Consider the following 17,150-nt stretch of genomic DNA (forward strand, 5'->3'; position numbering starts at 1 on the left):
ACAGGGTCAAATAAGAGAACTCGTTTGAGATTCTGAAGCTTACGACCATGAACACAATTACTGTCTATGAACACAGCAACTTCCGAGGACTCTCTAAGACATTTACTTCAGATGTTCCAAATCTGGCATATGAAAACTTCAATGACTGCATCACATCTGTGAAGATTGTCGGCCAGCCCTGGGTCCTTTACCAGCATATTCACTATGGGGGACAATGCGTAGTCCTAGAGGAGGGAGAACACCCAGGGAGTACCATGAATGACGCAGTATCTTCTCTGAGGCTGATCACTGAGGACCTGAGCAATCCAATGATCACAGTCTATGAGCATATCAATGGAGGGGGTAAGGCGCTAGTGCTGACTGCGGAGTCCAATCTCGCGTTTGGAATCATGCATGATAATATATCCTCCCACAGAGTCCAGAGTGGAGCTTGGGCTCTGTACGAGCATATAAATAGAGGTGGAAGGTGCATTGTAGCCAGGGCTGGTGAATATTTGGCAAATTACGGTTCTATTGGTTTCAATGATCAAGTCTCCCATGTGTATCCTCTGCGCGCTGGAAAGTCGTCTGTGACAGCCACGATTCTGTGGGACCAGAAAAGGGTAGAGAATGAAAGGAACTATGAGATAGAGCCGTTTTATTACAAAAATCAAACAAACATAGAGCAGGAGTTCACTGCTTCCACTTCCAGAGAGTTTGAAAAATGTGTCTCCCATAGCTTTGAATTCAGCAATGCGACAACACTCACGGTGGGTGCCTCATTTACCTTGAAAGGAGTAGTCGATATTAATACAGAGTTGTCCAACACCTTCACCGTGACGAAAGGGCAGACTGACTCATCCACCACGAGGAAAAATTCAAAGTTGGAAACGAAAGTGAAGGCTCCACCACGGTCAAATGTGACTGTTCATTTCATGTCCAGGGAGGTCACAATTGTAGTGCCAGTGGAGCTGAAAATCGTCCAGGGCGGTACAACTCGGACCGAAATTGGAACATACCGATGTAAATCTGGCACAGAAACCTACATTGATGTGCAGAGCATCCCCATAGGTTAATCTCAATGGGATCCACACTATATTGTATTGTATTGTATTGTATCTATGCTTGTATAGCGCTACTGCCACCCTAAGGGTTTCCTGGGGCTTCAGATATCAGAGCACTTGATCAGCTTGATGGTGAACAGAAGGATGGAGCGTTCTCCTTAGCGCACATGCCTTGCCATTGGTTTGCTCTTCAAAAATCACCCTTAGGCAGGAGACAGTTGTTATGCACCCAACCCTCATTCCAAGCCATCAAAGGTGTGCCTCCTTTAGTGGAATGACGAATTATAAAACCACACCTTAATCACAACCAATGCCATATTTGCACTTGATACTTGCAGTTATTCCTACTTAGTGCTCATCATGTTTCCTCAAATCGCAGAACCAGATCCGTAATCTGACAGACCCCAGGATGTCACAGAGGCACCAAGGAGACCAGAGAGTGAGTGTAGCCTGCATAACTACAACAAAAGCTGTAGTGTGATTGGCAATGTTTAGTTCTGCTGCTCCTTTCATATTTGTAGGGAATGTCCTATTGAGGCAGGTCACTTCCTGCCAATGGTTTAATAGTATCTGTATGCAGACAACAATGCTTCCAGCACTGCTGCACCAAGCCTGGCCATTGAGGTTGATTGCTACACCAGTTCCTGTTTTTTGTTGTTGTCTGCGTCTTGCAAATGTCAAACTTTTATCTTCCCATTGGGTGTCAAGCTGCAGCAATACCTATTTTCACCAGAACACAGGAGATTACCACATTGTGAATAGCAAGTTAGGTGTCTCTCCTCCAAATATCTCAGTTTGGACTCCTGTAGAAATCAAACTAAATCATTCACCACTGGCTGTCATTGCTGCACCTGTAGACATTTGTAGGGCCACTTTTATGATAAGTATTGACCCACTGCATTGTGCCACGCTTTCATGACTAATGAGACAGTGCAGATTGTCTGACAATGGTGTACACCTTGAAGAATTGGCAGTGGCTAATTCACCAGAGCAGTCACTATTTGGTTCTAAGACACTGCATGGCCAGACATTAAAAAACTAAAAAACACATTCACTTATTTCAAATGTTTATTGTTGTAATGGTAAACACATGTACTAAATGAAGCTGAACATATAATCCCAAAATACATGTTTGTGTTCAAGGTTTCAAAAGGTGAATTGGGGGAGCAGGCTTCATTTACATCATTATTGTGCAGCAGTATACATTAATTCAGATATATTTGTGTGCAGGTCTACTGCCAACACTGAATTTCCTTTTCTGTTTACTTTTTAATATTTACTTTCATTATACTGCATCCTAAGCTGGCATATGAAGTGGGTCTGTGTGGGTCTTATTTTTGGTTTTGCTTTACTACAATAGGCAAAGGAGGTCAATGATTTGGGTTGAATTTCCTGTATGTTATTTTGTTATGTCTTACGACTAAATAAACCTCAGTTATGAGCAGTTCTAGTGTGCATGTGTCTCTTCTTTTATTTTGCATTGGAGGCCTTCTTTGCCCACAACATTTACAAAGATATGTCTTAGGGAGGATAGTTTGAAGAGCACAGTCTCGATGACTAAAGCTTCCAAGCAACAGTGACTGTCTAAGAGAAGGAATATGGGGCCAGATGTAGGAAGGCTATTACCGGTCGGTAACAGCCGAATTTAACGAATTTCGCCCATTACCGACCGGTAATAGGCTTTTCTGATGTAGGGGCGGAAATTAACAATTCAGTAAATTACTGAATCGGTAATTTTAAGGAATCAGTAAATTACCGATTTCTTAAATACCAATTCGGTAAATTACCGAATTCCTAATGTAGGGAGCACTTAAATGAGTGCTTATCCCATGTTAGGATTCGTTATTTACCACCAACTACAAGTTGGTGGTAAAAACCGAAAACACCCCAAAAAGCTATTTTATGCAAATTGCTTCAGTGCCATGTTGAAAACATACATGCCCTTAGGACATGTATGTCTGCAACATGTGCACCCATACACAATTGATGGGTGCAACATGGTGTCAAAGTGACACCCTGCCACCCTTCAATGTTTTCCCCCTTTTACTGTATCGGTATTTACCGATTCGGTAATTGACATTCATTCCTATGGGCCTCCAGGCCCATAGGAATGAATGGCAATTACCGAATCGGTAAATACCGATTCGGTGAATACCGATTCTTAACAATTCGGTAATTTTTACCGAATTATTTGCTACATAGCATTTACCGATTCGAAAATACCGAATCGGTAAAATTCGGTATTTTCGAATCGGTAAATGCTATTTACCTACATCTGGCACATGGTCTCCAAGAATGTGTAATATTTTATAAGTGTATGCATTTGTCTCATTTTATTATTCACCCACCATCCACAACAATCTGGACAAAGTTCCCTCTGTGCTTGCACATACATACTCATGCACATGCATCTACTTGCAGAAACAATAAACAAAACTCACAAAACTACACAAAGAAATGCACACTTATATACATTCCCAATCAACAAATAAATACACACTGACACATGTAACCAGAAACATGCTCACATATGCTAAACTCTCCCTCTGAAACACAAACACACAGATATATAAATGAATATACACAAGCCTGCATACTACTATCCACATCCACATAAAATACCAATATAGTCTAATATGTACACACACATATATACACACAAAAGAACTAAATATTGCACAGAGACAAAAACACAAACAATCCTACAACTCTGAGCACATTAAGGTTTGAATGTTGTTAAGACTTCTCACAAGTCCTAGATCACAAGTCTGTGCCAACAACTCCTAATCTAGAACCTGATCAACTAAACTCTCTCTCCTTTACTGGATCCCAGAATTGTTTGTGCAATGAAATATTGATCATATTTACTATGACTTTCGTTCAGGCTATAATCCTTCCTAGTTTTAGACACCCTTTTAACTCTGTTTTAACCCCTCCCATGCTGATGACGGCCCCAGCCCGTCATGAATCACGGTGGGCATGTGCTGATGACGGCCGGGGGCCGTCATGAACCCTCCCACTCATTAAAACGGCCCCACAGGCGCAGAATCGCGGCTGCGCCCAAGGGGTTAATACTTACATAATCATAATACAATCAAGAACAGATGGCCTAATTTACAAAACTGTTACTGGCTTTAGATGCTTCGAAATACGGAAAGTTGTTTCCCCCCCCCCCCCAGCATTAAGTCAGTGTTAAGACAACTCTAAGCCCTAAAAGGGCATTCTTATGGCTGCCTGAATCTAAGAAAACTACTTGTTTCAGGCCTGATAGCCATACAACTGTCTTAAGCCCTATAACTACAAATGTCCCCTGGAAGTAAACATTCGGCAAGTATCAGGCACTTATCATTTATGAGGCCCTACTGGCACTTTGCGCCGCCGGACTCAATTTTTGGGCATTCGATGGCGCAAATTTCCACTCCCATATTTATGAGGCCACGTAAAGCACGTTACGTGGCTTTTCATGGCCTCATAAATATGTGCTCCTTTCACACAGAAAACTGTGTGAAAGGGGCATTCCACGGGTGTTGCTGAGGGCATTCCCAGCAACATCCCTGACTTTTTGACACTGTTCCAGATTTACAAAAATTGTAAGTCTGAGGCAGTGCCAAAGACGTTTGTCTCAAGGGGAGGAGTAAGGGAGGCACATTCTGCAGCACACATAGAAAAAGGAAAAAGCCTATTGTGATTGTTTGGTGCTGGAAGGATTCCTTTCCTGCACAAAAATAATCACCTGAGCAACGCAGACACCTTTACACCGCAGTGCAAAGGTACTTGCGTTTAGCGCTCGGCAGACCATTGTGCACCCGCGCTGGGGAAAAGGGCAGGACTGCACCACATCTAACAGATACAGCAGATTCCTACCCTTTTATTTTGCTGTAGGGCAGAGCAGCTGCAAGGCTTGTTGTGCTGCCCTACTGCAAAAACCCCATAAATAAGGTCCTAATTGTTTTAATCAATAACTACTGTGATTGAAAACGTCAAATAGCGCATAGTTTGAAAATAGCCAACTGTTCTTCCAAAGAGGAACAGCTGAACAAGCTGATTGCATGTATAACCACAGAAAGCTTTAGTCATATTGCAAAGGGCCTAAAAAATACATTGTACCCTATTTAGGGACTCTTCAAACATTTATTTACATGCAATTAATATCAGGGGTTGAGCAGAGAGGAAAACAAAAAACATATTTCTGCACTGTATTTCGCTTCAACTGAAATTTTACCAACAGCATAAAATAAAGGAGTACAACAATCAACAATTAAACCTTACAATTCACTTTGACCAAAGAAAACCTTCACCATTACATTAAACTATAAGTATTTTTAGGTCTCGCCTATGGATAACTGTTAACTTTCTATTGAACATTTAGGGCCTTGTTTAGAGTTCAGCGGATAGGTTACTCCATCACAAACATGACATATATCCCATCTCACGTACTACAAGTGCCGTTGTATATAATGCACTTGCAACACATCAGATAGCATGTCCGTCACGTTACTAGTAGAGTAGCCCTCAATCAGACCCTAAGGAGCCCATTGTGATGGCGGGCGGATTGCCCCCGCCAGGCTGGCAGGGGCAATCCGCCCGCCATCCACTCTCGTTTCCCCCCGCCATATTAGTATGGCGGGGGACCTCGGCGGACGGAAAGACCGTCCGCCGCTTTTCCGCCCCGGTCGCCTTGCGGCCGGGGTGGAAAAGGAATAATATGGTGGCGGTGTCTATCAGACACCGCCAGCCATATTATCATGGGCATTTTTCAATGCCTTTCGCCACGGAAACGATTCAGAAAAGGGGGTGGTGATGAACAGAGTGTCTGAATTAAGCAGACCACTCTTACCCAGTCCAAAGATCAGGGCTTGATCCATCACCGTTATTTATCTCACTGCCCCATCCCAGCTCAGAACCTGGCTATATGCAAATTAGTCTGTCCCTGGCCCAGTGCATCATGGGAACAGGGCAGACCAAACTACCAAGCCAATTCTTCACCAGAAAGGAGACAAGCTACCTCAGATGTGAGTCCCTTGCTCATTGCACCATCAGGATTCAAGCAAGCCGGGCCGAAGACGGCTGAAATGCCAGAAACCGGTCCCCGGAAGCTTGTTTCCTTCCCAGTGTAAGAATTGGCTTTTGTAGTCTGGTCTGCCCTGTTCCCATGATGCACTGGGCCAGGGACAGACTAATTTGCATACAGCCAGGTTCTGAAACTGGGATGGTGCAATGAGCTAAAAAACGGTGTTGGATCTAGCCCTGATCTCTTGACTGGGTGAGAGTATTCTGCTTAATTCAGAGACTCTGTCCATCACCACCCCCTGTTGTAAATAATTTCGCCACGGAAAGGCAGGCGGACTTCACTCTGCGGGCCCCCTGCGGGCCCCCAGATTGAAGGAGAGTAGGGGGGTGCACATGGGGGGGGGTACCTGTGGTACCCTCCTGCATTTGCATAATCAAAGCGGCAGGCACTGCGCGGTGCCTGCCGCTTTGATTATGCAAATGTAAAAGTGCTTTTTAAGCATTTTGGCGGGCGGTGCTGAGAGCACCGCCCGCCACAATGCTTAACATGCAGGATGTGCCCGCCACTGTGGCGGGCACATCCTAATACCACCCCCGGGACCCTCGCCCTTATGGCGGGAGGTCCTGCATACCGACAGGATGGCGGGCGGACAAAGTCCGCCCGTCATCCTAATGACCCCCTAAGTCTGGACAGCACCAATAATTACAGTGTGCTTTGGATTGGCCGATTCTCATCATTCACTGCCTTTTATGGCTACCTTAGTTCCTTTTTTCCTCTTTATTAGTGTTTTTAGCATTTAAATAGTCGATTGGACGGATTGGGGCCATACGTAAGTCCAAAAGACGAGAACCCTAGGCACTCCTGAACACCCACTAAGTAAATCCATACATAACAATTCATTCAGGACAATATTTGTTAAATTAAATTAATTAAAGGTGTATTTAAAATTAAAAATAATTACATAAGGTAAATTGTAAATGGTTAGTCAAGCAAATAAATCACTGAGAGGATAACTTAAGGCTAAACACCTCCAAAATATTCTAGGTATTGGAACAGTGGGCACTCTGACATAGAGTCAGCTTCTAAGGAAAAAAGTAAAATCATCGACACACATTCCCAAAGCAGCACTTCTTATAGCTTTTTAACAGCAGAGAATCAAGCCCTTAGAACGGTATTAAGTGAATCTGCTAATAAAGTTGCAAAAATAAAAACCAATCAGCTTTTAGAAGTTTCATTACGCAAAACAGACTCCCTCTAGGAACCTTCCAAACATTATTATTCAAGTAGGCAGTAAGGGTGGGTGGAGCTGGTGTAGTGCCTCTACCCATAGTTCTACGGAGATTTAAACATTTAAACCAGTCATCACTCAGGGAGACAAAGCAAACAGCCGCTTTCATGCATCTGATAACCATGACCCTTGACCCTGTCACCAGTTAGGTCACCCCCCCTAGCCACCGCGTGGTCACCCCGTGCTGTGCTGCTGCGCTCTGACCGCCCAGTCTGCGAGCTTATACCTGGAACCTGTGGTGTTGCAACTCTTTCATTTTTTTCCTTCCTTTTTGTAACTTGTGCTAGTTAATTCGTCGTTTACCCCTCATTCCCCTTGCCTTTGTAAACTTGTTTTTTATTTGTTCTACCCCTCGTTCCCCCTTTGCCTTCTGTGCCCTCCCGCTTCCCGCCTCGCCCTCTGCTTCCCGCCGCTGCTCCCTGCGGCCCCGCCCCCCGCCATTCCCATTCGCCACCCGCTCCCGCCTCCCAGCTGCTCCTCCCTCCCTCAGCCCCTCATATGGAGGCCGCACGGTGGTAAAGGGAGCGACCCTTGACCCTGTCACCAGGTAGGTCGCCCCCCTAGCCACCGCGTGGTCCCCCGTGCTGTGCTGCTGCGCTCTGACCACCCATTCTGCGAGCTTATACCTGGAACCTGTGGTGTTGTAACTCTTTCGTTTTTTTCCTTCCTTTTTGTAACTTGTGCTGGTTAATTCGTCGTTTTCCCCTCATTCCCCTTTGCCTTTGTAAACTTGTTTTTTATTCGTTCTACCCCTCGTTCCCCCTTTACCTTCTGTGCCCTCCCACTTCCCGCCTCGCTCTCTGCTTCCCGCCGCTGCTCCCTGCGGCCCCGCCCCCCCCGCCGTTCCTATTCGCCACCCTGCTCCCGCCTCCCAGCTGCTCCTCCCTCCCTCAGCCCCTCACATGGAGACCGCACGGCGGACGTGCAGCGGACGCGTTCAGCGGGCGCGCCAATTGTGCGCCGAAGGCAAGCCCGTCTACGCCCGTATGCGCCTGGACCGCGCCCAGTGCCAGAACCCCTGGCCCTCGACGTTGCCAGCGCACCCGACGAACTTACGACGCCGCCACCCTCCACGCACTCAATGCCAGCCGGAACCCCGCCTGCTACCGAGCCACCCCAAACCGCACCCACGGACCCTTCACCTGCCAAGTCTGCCAATTCACCTGCCTCTGAACCTTCACCGCTCCCGCCGAGCCCCAGCAACAACCACCTCAAGTGCATCCTGCTCAACACACGCTCCATCCACAGGCACGCTGTCGAACTCTGGGAACCTCCTCGACTCAACATCAGCAGACGTCGCCTTCCTCACAGAAACATGGATGAACGCCTACTCAGCCCCCGACATCGCCATAGCCATCCCGGACGGCTACAAGATCATCCGGAGGGACAGCGGCAACCAAACCGGAGGAGGCATTGCCATCGTCCACAGAAACACCATCCACATCACGACCAACTCCGACGATACCCTCACTACGCCTTCCTCCAGACCAACGGATCCCTCGACTTCTCTCAATCCGGGTTCCAAGCAAACCACAGCACCGAGACTGCCCTCATCGCAGCCACCAACGACATCAGGTCCCTGCTCGACAGCTGCCCTCATCCTCCTGGACCTCTCAGCAGCCTTCGACACCGTATGCCACCGCACCCTGATACAGCGCCTCAGCAACACCAGAATCCAAGGAGCGGCCCTGGAGTGGATCATCTTGTTCCTCGACGGAAGAACCCAGAGAGTCCGCCTGCCCCCGTTCCGATCCACGGCCACCGTAGTCATCTGCGGCGTTCTGCAAGGTTCCTCACTCAGCCCCACCCTCTTCAATGTCTACATGAGCCCTCTCGCAGCCATCGCACGCCAAAACAACCTCAACATCATCTCCTACGCCTATGACACCCAGGTGATCCTCTCCCTCATCAACGACCCCGCCACTGCCAAAGCCAACCTCCAGGAAGGAATGAAAGACGTCACGGAATGGATGAAGATCAGCCGTCTGAAACTGAACTCAGACAAGATGGAAGTCCTCATCCTCGGACCATCTCCTTCCGCCTGGGACGACTCCTGGTGGCCCCCTGCCCTGGGCACCGCACCCAAGCCAACGGACCACGCACGCAACTTGGGCTTCATCCTGGACTCCTCCCTCATGATGACCAAGCAAGTCAACGCCGTCTCGTCATCCTGCTTCAAGACCCTGCACATGCTCTGAAAGATCTTCCGATGGATCCCCACCGAAACCAGGAAGACCGTCACCAGCCATCTGGACTACGGGAACACCCTCTACGCTGGAACCACAGCCAAACTCCAGAAAAGACTCCAGCGCATTCAGAACGCCTCAGCACGTCTCATCCTGGTCATCCCTCACCACAGCCACATCTCTGCCCTCCTGAAAGACCTGCACTGGCTCCCCGTCAACAAGAGGATCACGTTCAGACTCCTCACCTACGCACACAAGGCCCTCCACGACACAGGCCCGAAGTACCTCAACAGCCACCTCACATTCTACACACCCACCCGCCAGCTCCGATCCACCAGCCTCGCTCTCGCCTCCGTCCCACGTATCCGCAAATTCACAGTCGGAGGAAGATCCTTCTCCTACCTGGCAGCCAAGACATGGAACTCCCTCCCCACTCACCTACGGCTGACCCTGGACCTTCTCTCCTTCAGGAAAAACTCAAGACCTGGCTGTTCGAGCAGTAGCAACCGCCCCCCCCCCCTTCAGCGCCTTGAGACCCTAACGGGTGAGTAGCGCGCTATACAAATTCTGCTGATTGATTGATTGATTGATAAGGCAATTTCCATTATACCCCAGCGAGCAGAATATTTTCCATTTTGGGGCCTTCACTTTCCAACACAAAATCATAATTCCAGTTTATTTGTAAACTTTTGAATCAGAATGTTATTTTAGAATGCGCCAAGCGCTGCCCAGAGAGAGACTCGTTTTTCATTTCTATGTAGCGCTTTACGTGAGCATCAGTAATATTGCACAAGGGAATGTTCTTTTTTTTTTTAATCACAGGATTTCAGGCTCGGACCTGTTTTCTTAGCTCAAAGGTCGGCTGCTCCAACCTTTACCTTCGCACCGAAGTGGTGCACGCTGGTTCACTAGGCATCCTTGACCCTCCGGGGCTACACATGAGAGTTGCGATGTGCTTGCCAAGCCGAAGCACTCGAAGGGGCGACCAGAGCGCAAATCTCGGCTTCCCCCACTCGACCGAACGTCTGTGATCTTGGGCACCTCTCGAACATTCAAAACCCTTTTGGGGGGGGGGGGCAGCAGGGGGGGGGGTTGCTTACATGAAAGGCTGCAGTTTCACTGAGAAACAGCAATATGCTTCAGATTAACAGTCAGGTACCTTAAGCACTAGACCAGTCTCCCACCTTCCTGTCTAGTAGCGCCAGAGCTCTTGCTTTGTCTGCAGATCTTAAGCATATGCTGTTTACATGTCCATTTATTCACACTTTTTGGCTCAAAGTCTGGCAACAAATTGATACTATTTTTCACACATGTATTCCTTTTTCTTTTGCGCATATTTTTCAAGGCAGCGTCTCAGAGGTGTGGACCTCCCATGATATTAATGTCTGCATTATTGATTCACTTATAGCTGTAGCATTTCAGCAAATTACTAAGTCATGGAAAAACACTTCAAATATTTAATTTCAAGCGTGGTGGTATGGCATTTGTTACAATCATAGACTAGATAGAGCTTATGTTTACCCAATCACACTCGCTATTAAACGTGACATATTGTGGCTACTTATTACTAATTTCCTAAATCTATCTGCTCGAGCCCTACACTTGCATAATTCTCGCAATGAAGACATTTCCAAACCTCCTTGATGTGATGATTACTAATATTTTCTATCTGACATAATCGTTGTGTTTTGAATATAAGTCCCATCGCAGAGTTAGTTTCCCCTCTTCTTTCTTACTATCCCCCTTTTTAGGTCTCAACCTCTGCCAATGCGCTTGCGCATTGCAGACGTCGAGACATATAGAGGTGGAAACAGGAAAGCTGAACCAGGCGGAATACGCCGAGTGCATGTGCCCGTGCACGCGCTTGCTGTTTGCTCCCCGAGCCGCCTCCATTATCGCATCAGACCCGCCACAGCAATGCCGAGAGCTTCACACTTCAAAGGAATTCTCTCCCCCCGCCCCCATGGCTCTTCTCTCACCCTTTCGCTATCTCCCCCGCCCTCCCACCTTCAGCCTCTTCCTCTGCAGCGCACTCTCTCCCCCTCCCTCATCCTCACCCCAACATTTGTCTCTCACACCACAGACTGCTTCTCCCCCGCCCACCCAGCAATCCTGAGAGCTATTCCCTCCCACTTACTGGCTCCCCTGCTCCCCCACCCTACTTGAAAGGAAGCCTCGCACACCATGACCAGGAAAACACACACACATTCACAGCAAGATTTTTCTGTGTTTTAAATGCTTGCTGCTGACATCTTCAGTTATGTAATAAAGGTCATCAGTTCACATCCTAGCAGGACCAACTCACACACGTGCTATTTAGTGCTAATTCTTTCACACACATGCACGCACGCACACACACTCACAGCAAGATTTTTGTGTGTTTTAAACGCTCGCTGCTGACATCTTCAGTTATGTAATAAAGGTCATCAGTTCACATCCTGGCAGGACCAACTCACACATGTGCTATTTAGTGCTAATTCTTTCACACACATGCACGCACGCAAGCACGCACACACACACTCACAGCAAGATTTTTCTGTGTTTTAAACGCTCGCTACTGACATCTTCAGTTATGTAATAAAGGTCATCAGTTCACATCCTGGCAGGACCAACTCACACACGTGCTATTTAGTGCTAATTCTTTCACACACACGCACGCACACACACCTACACGTACACACACACACGCACACACACACACACGCACACACACACACACACACATTCACAGCAAGATTTTTCTGTGTTTTAAACACTCGCTGCTGACATCTTCAGTTATGTACGTGCTATTTAGTGCTAATTCCTTCTCACACACACACACACACACACACACAGACACTCACAGCAATATTTTTTGTGTTTTAAACGCTCGCTGCTGACATCTTCAGTTATGTAATTAAGGTCATCAGTTCACATCCTGGCAGGACCAACTCACACACGTGCTATTTAGTGCTAATTCTTTCACACACGCACACGCACGCATGCACACACACACTCACAGCAAGATTTTTCTGTGTTTTAAACGCTCGCTGCTGACATCTTCAGTTATGTAATCAAGGTCTTCAGTTCACATCCTGGCAGGACCAACTCACACACGTGCTATTTAGTGCTAATCCTTTCACACACGCACACTCACGCACGCACACACACACAGCAAGATTTTTCTGTGTTTTAAACGCTCGCTGCTGACATCTTCAGTTATGTAATAAAGGTCATCAGTTCACATCCTGGCAGGACCAACTCACACACGTGCTATTTAGTGCTAATTCTTTCACACACATGCACGCACACACACACACACACACACACCCACACACACACACATTCACAGCAAGATTTTTCTGTGTTTTAAACTCTCGCTGCTGACATCTTCAGTTATGTAATAAATGTCTTCAGTTCACATCCTGGCAGGACCAACCCACAGACGTGCTATTTAGTGCTAATTCCTTCACACACATGCACTCACGCACACACACATTCACAGCAAGAATTTTCTGTGTTTTAAATGCTCACTGCTGACATCTTCAGTTATGTAATAAAGGTCATCAGTTCACATTCTGGCAGGACCAACTATTTAATGCGAATTCTTTCACACACATGCACACACACACACACGCACATGCACACACACACACATTCACAGCAAGATTTTTATGTGTTTTAAACGCTCGCTGCTGACATCTTCTGTTATGTAATAAAGGTCATCAGTTCACACACATGCACGCATGCACACACACACTCACAGCAAGATTTTTCTGTGTTTTAAACGCTCGCTGCTGACATCTTCAGTTATGTACTAAAGGTCATCAGTTCACATCCTGGCAGGACCAACTCACACACGTGCTATTTAGTGCTAATTCTTTCACACACATGCACGCATGCACACACACACGCACACCCACGCACACACACACATTCACAGCAAGATTTTTCTGTTTTAATCGCTCGCTGCTGACATCTTCAGTTATGTAATAAAGGTTTTCAGTTCACATCCTGGCAGGACCAACTCACACACGTGCTATTTAGTGCTAATTCTTTCACACACATGCACACAAAACACAAACGTACACACACACACACACACACACACACACATTCACAGCAAGATGTTTCTGTGTTTTAAATGCTCACTGCTGACATCTTCAGTTATGTAATAAAGGTCATCAGTTCACATCCTGGCAGGACCAACTCACACACGTGCTATTTAGTGCTAATTCTTTCACACACATGCAGGCACGCACACACACACATGCACACACACACACATTCACAGCAATATTTTTCTGTGTTTTAAATGCTCGCTGCATACATCTGCAGTTATGTAATGAAGGTCATCAATTCACATCCTGGCAGGACCAACTCACACTTCCAGCTTCTAAGGTGGATGAATTGAGTACCGTTACATTGGGTATTAGTAGTTCATTTTCATTGTGTTGTGAGTGCGCCTGCTGGCCAAAATAGACTGCCACATTAACGCATGCATGCAACACATAGAGCCAGTGGTTCAACGGCTACGGCTGAGGGGGATACATTTATCACTTTGTGTGCAGACTAATTACTGAGATTCATGCGCATCAGCAAAAATGGAGGCCTGCGGGTCGGCAATTCTCATCACATTCTCTGCCTCTCTCGTCATACTGTCACTGTAAATTGCCTGGAATGTGGCCTCCCTTTACCTGGGGAATGCTTCTGAGGAGCACGCTGCCCACAGCAGAAAATTATTAACTCACTCTATCTGTCTATCCATCGCACTCACTCTATCGCCAACACTCTATCTATCTATCTATCTATCGCCCTCCCTCTATCTATCTATCGCACTCACTCTATCTCATCCCCACAGCATCACTCAGCACTACCACAGCATCACTCAGCACCACCACAGCATCACTCAGGGGCACCACATCACTACTATGCGCTACCACAGCATCATTGCAAGCCACAGCATCACTCGTCGCAACCACAACATCACTCAGCGCCACCACAGCATCAATCTGTGCAACCATTCAACAACAACTGGTTCAAATATGTTCTCTCAATGTTTCAAGCTTTATTACAAATGTCACAAAAAGATGTGAATATTTCATTTCTGTTCTTGGATTCTAGTCACAATAAAATTCACTGAACATAATATTCACAAAAGCTATTGCCATTATAAATTACAATAACTTTTATTTGAGTATTAATTATTAAAAATAAATTGAAGCCATTATTATTTGTAATATCAATACATCTAAGTCACGTTAATACAATACATATTGCATTACAAATGCTATAGGTGTCACATTTGCGAAAGTTAAAACTATTGGCATTGTAAATGACAAAGCTATTAATTTCGCTATTTTCAAAACCAACACATAAATAACAAATTTGTCATTTACAATACCAATAACTCAAACATTCCTAATGCGAGACCTATTGCATTGCAAATGCTTGTTTTCTCCTGTGCTGATCTGCTGTTCTCTTCCTCCCGCCTCATTCTCTAACTCCCTGTTCTCTTCTCCTGTGATGATCTTTCTGCTATCTTCCATCCGCCTCCTTCTTTAACTCCCTGTTCTCTTCTCCTGTGCTGATCTGCTGTTCTCTTTCACCCCGCATTCTTCTCTAACTTCCTTTTCTCTATTCCTGTGCTGATCTGCTGCTCTCTTCCACCCCACCTCCTTCTTTAACTCCATGATCTCTTCACCTGTGCTGATCTGCTGCTCTCTTCCACCCGCCTCCTTCTTTAACTATGTTCTTTTCTCCTGTGCTGATCTGCTGTTCTCTTCCACTGCCTCCTTCTTTAACTCCCTGTTCTCTTCTCCTGTGCTGATCTGCTGCTCTCTTTTACCTGCCTCCTTTAACTCCCTGTTCTCTTCTCTTCTCCCATACTGATCTGCTGTTCTCTTCCACCCGCCTCCTTCTTTAACTCCCTGTTCTCTTCTCCTGTGCTGATCTGCTGCTCTCTTCCACCCGCCTCCTTCTTTAACTATGTTCTTTTCTCCTGTGCTGGTCTGCTGTTCTCTTCCACCGCCTCCTTCTTTAACTCCCTGTTCTCTTCTCCTGTGCTGATCTGCTGCTCTCTTTTACCTGCCTCCTTTAACTCCCTGTTCTCTTCTCTTCTCCCATACTGATCTGCTGTTCTCTTCCACCCGCCTCCTTCTTTAATTCCCTGTTCTCTTCTCCTGTGCTTATCTGCTGCTCTCTTCCACCCGCCTCCTTCTTTAACTTCCTGTTCACTTCTCTTCTCCAGAGCTGATCTGCTGCTCTCTTCTACCCAACTCCTTCTCTAACTCCCTGTTCTCTTCTTTTCTCCCTCTGCTGATCTGCTGCTCTCTTCCATCTCGCCTCCTTCTCTAACTCCTTGTTCTCTTCTCCTGTGCTAATCTGCTGCTCTCTTCCACCCGCCTCCTTCTTTGACTCCATGTTCTCTTCTCTTCTCCTGTGCTGATCTGTTGCTCTCTTCCACCCGCCTCCTTCTCTAACTTCCTGTTCTCTTCTCCTGTGCTAATCTGCTGCTCTCTTCCACCCGCCTCCTTCTTTGACTCCCTGTTCTCTTCTCTTCTCCCGAGCTGATCTGCTGCTCTCTTCCACCCGCCTTCTTCTCTAGCTCCATGTTCTCTTCTCTTCTCCTGTGCTGATCTGCTGCTCTTTTCCACCCGCCTCTTTCTTTAACTCCCTGTTCTCTTTTGCTGTGCTGATCTGCTGCTCTCTTCCATGCCGCCTCCTTCTTTAACTCCCTGTTCTCTTCTCCTGTGCTAATCTGCTGCTCTCTCCCACCCGCCTCCTTCTTTAACTCCCCGGTCTCTTCTCCTCTGCTGATCTGCTGCTCTCATCCACCCCACCTCCTTCTTTAACTCCCTGTTTGCTTCTGTTCTCCTGTGATGATCTGCTGTTCTCTTTCACCCGCCTTCTTCTCTAACTCCCTGTTCTCTTCTCCTGTGCTAATATGTTGTTCTCCCACCAGCTTCCTTCCTTAATTCCCTGTTCTCTTCTCCTGTGCTGATCTGCTGCTCTCTTCCACCCCACCGCCTTCTTTAACTCCATGTTCTCTTCACCTGTGCTGATCTGCTGCTCTCTTCCACCTTGCCTCCTTTTTTAACTCTGTTTTTTCTTCTGTGCTGATCTGCTGTTCCCTTACACCACCTTCTTCTCTAACTCCCTGTTCTCTTCTCCCATGCTGATCTGCTGTACTCTTCCTCCCGCCTCATTCTCTAACTCCCTGTTCTCTTCTCCTGTGCTGATCTGCTGTTCTCTTTCCCCCGAATCCTTCTCTAACTCCCTTTTCTCTTCTCCTGTAACTCCATGTTCTCTTCACCTGTGCTGATCTGCTGCTCTCTTCCACCCCGCCTCCTTCTTTAACTATGTTCTTTTCTCCTGTGCTGATCTGCTGTTCTCTTCCACCCGCCTCCTTCTTTAACTCCCTGTTCTATTCTCCTGTGCTGATCTGCTGTCCTCTTTCACCTGCCTCCTTCTTTAACTCCCTGTTCTCTTCTCTTCTCCCGTACTGATCGGCTGCTCTCTTCCACCGCCTCCTTCTCTAGCTCCCTGTTCTCTTCTCTTCCCTTGTGCCGATCTGCTTTTCTCTTCCACCCGCCTCCTTCTTTAACTCCCTGTTCTTTTCTCCTGTGCTGATCTGCTGCTCT

The 17,150-nt window shown here is 46.8% G+C and overlaps 1 protein-coding gene across 1 annotated transcript in view; it reads left to right on the forward strand.

Moving 5' to 3' along the window:
• LOC144768926 (uncharacterized) overlaps nt 1-17,150 on the forward strand; it is a 282,473-nt gene that overhangs the window by 26,179 nt on the left and 239,144 nt on the right. Inside the window, exons 4-5 of the mRNA XM_078652934.1 lie at nt 5-1,050; nt 2,187-2,196. Of these exons, the coding sequence (XP_078509060.1) occupies nt 48-1,050; nt 2,187-2,196 (1,013 nt within the window). The 5' untranslated portion in view covers nt 5-47. The remainder of the gene's footprint in view (nt 1-4; nt 1,051-2,186; nt 2,197-17,150) is intronic.

Source organism: Lissotriton helveticus, chromosome 7 (genome assembly GCF_964261635.1).
Source record: "Lissotriton helveticus chromosome 7, aLisHel1.1, whole genome shotgun sequence".
In the NCBI taxonomy this organism is placed as follows: Eukaryota; Metazoa; Chordata; class Amphibia; order Caudata; family Salamandridae; genus Lissotriton; species Lissotriton helveticus.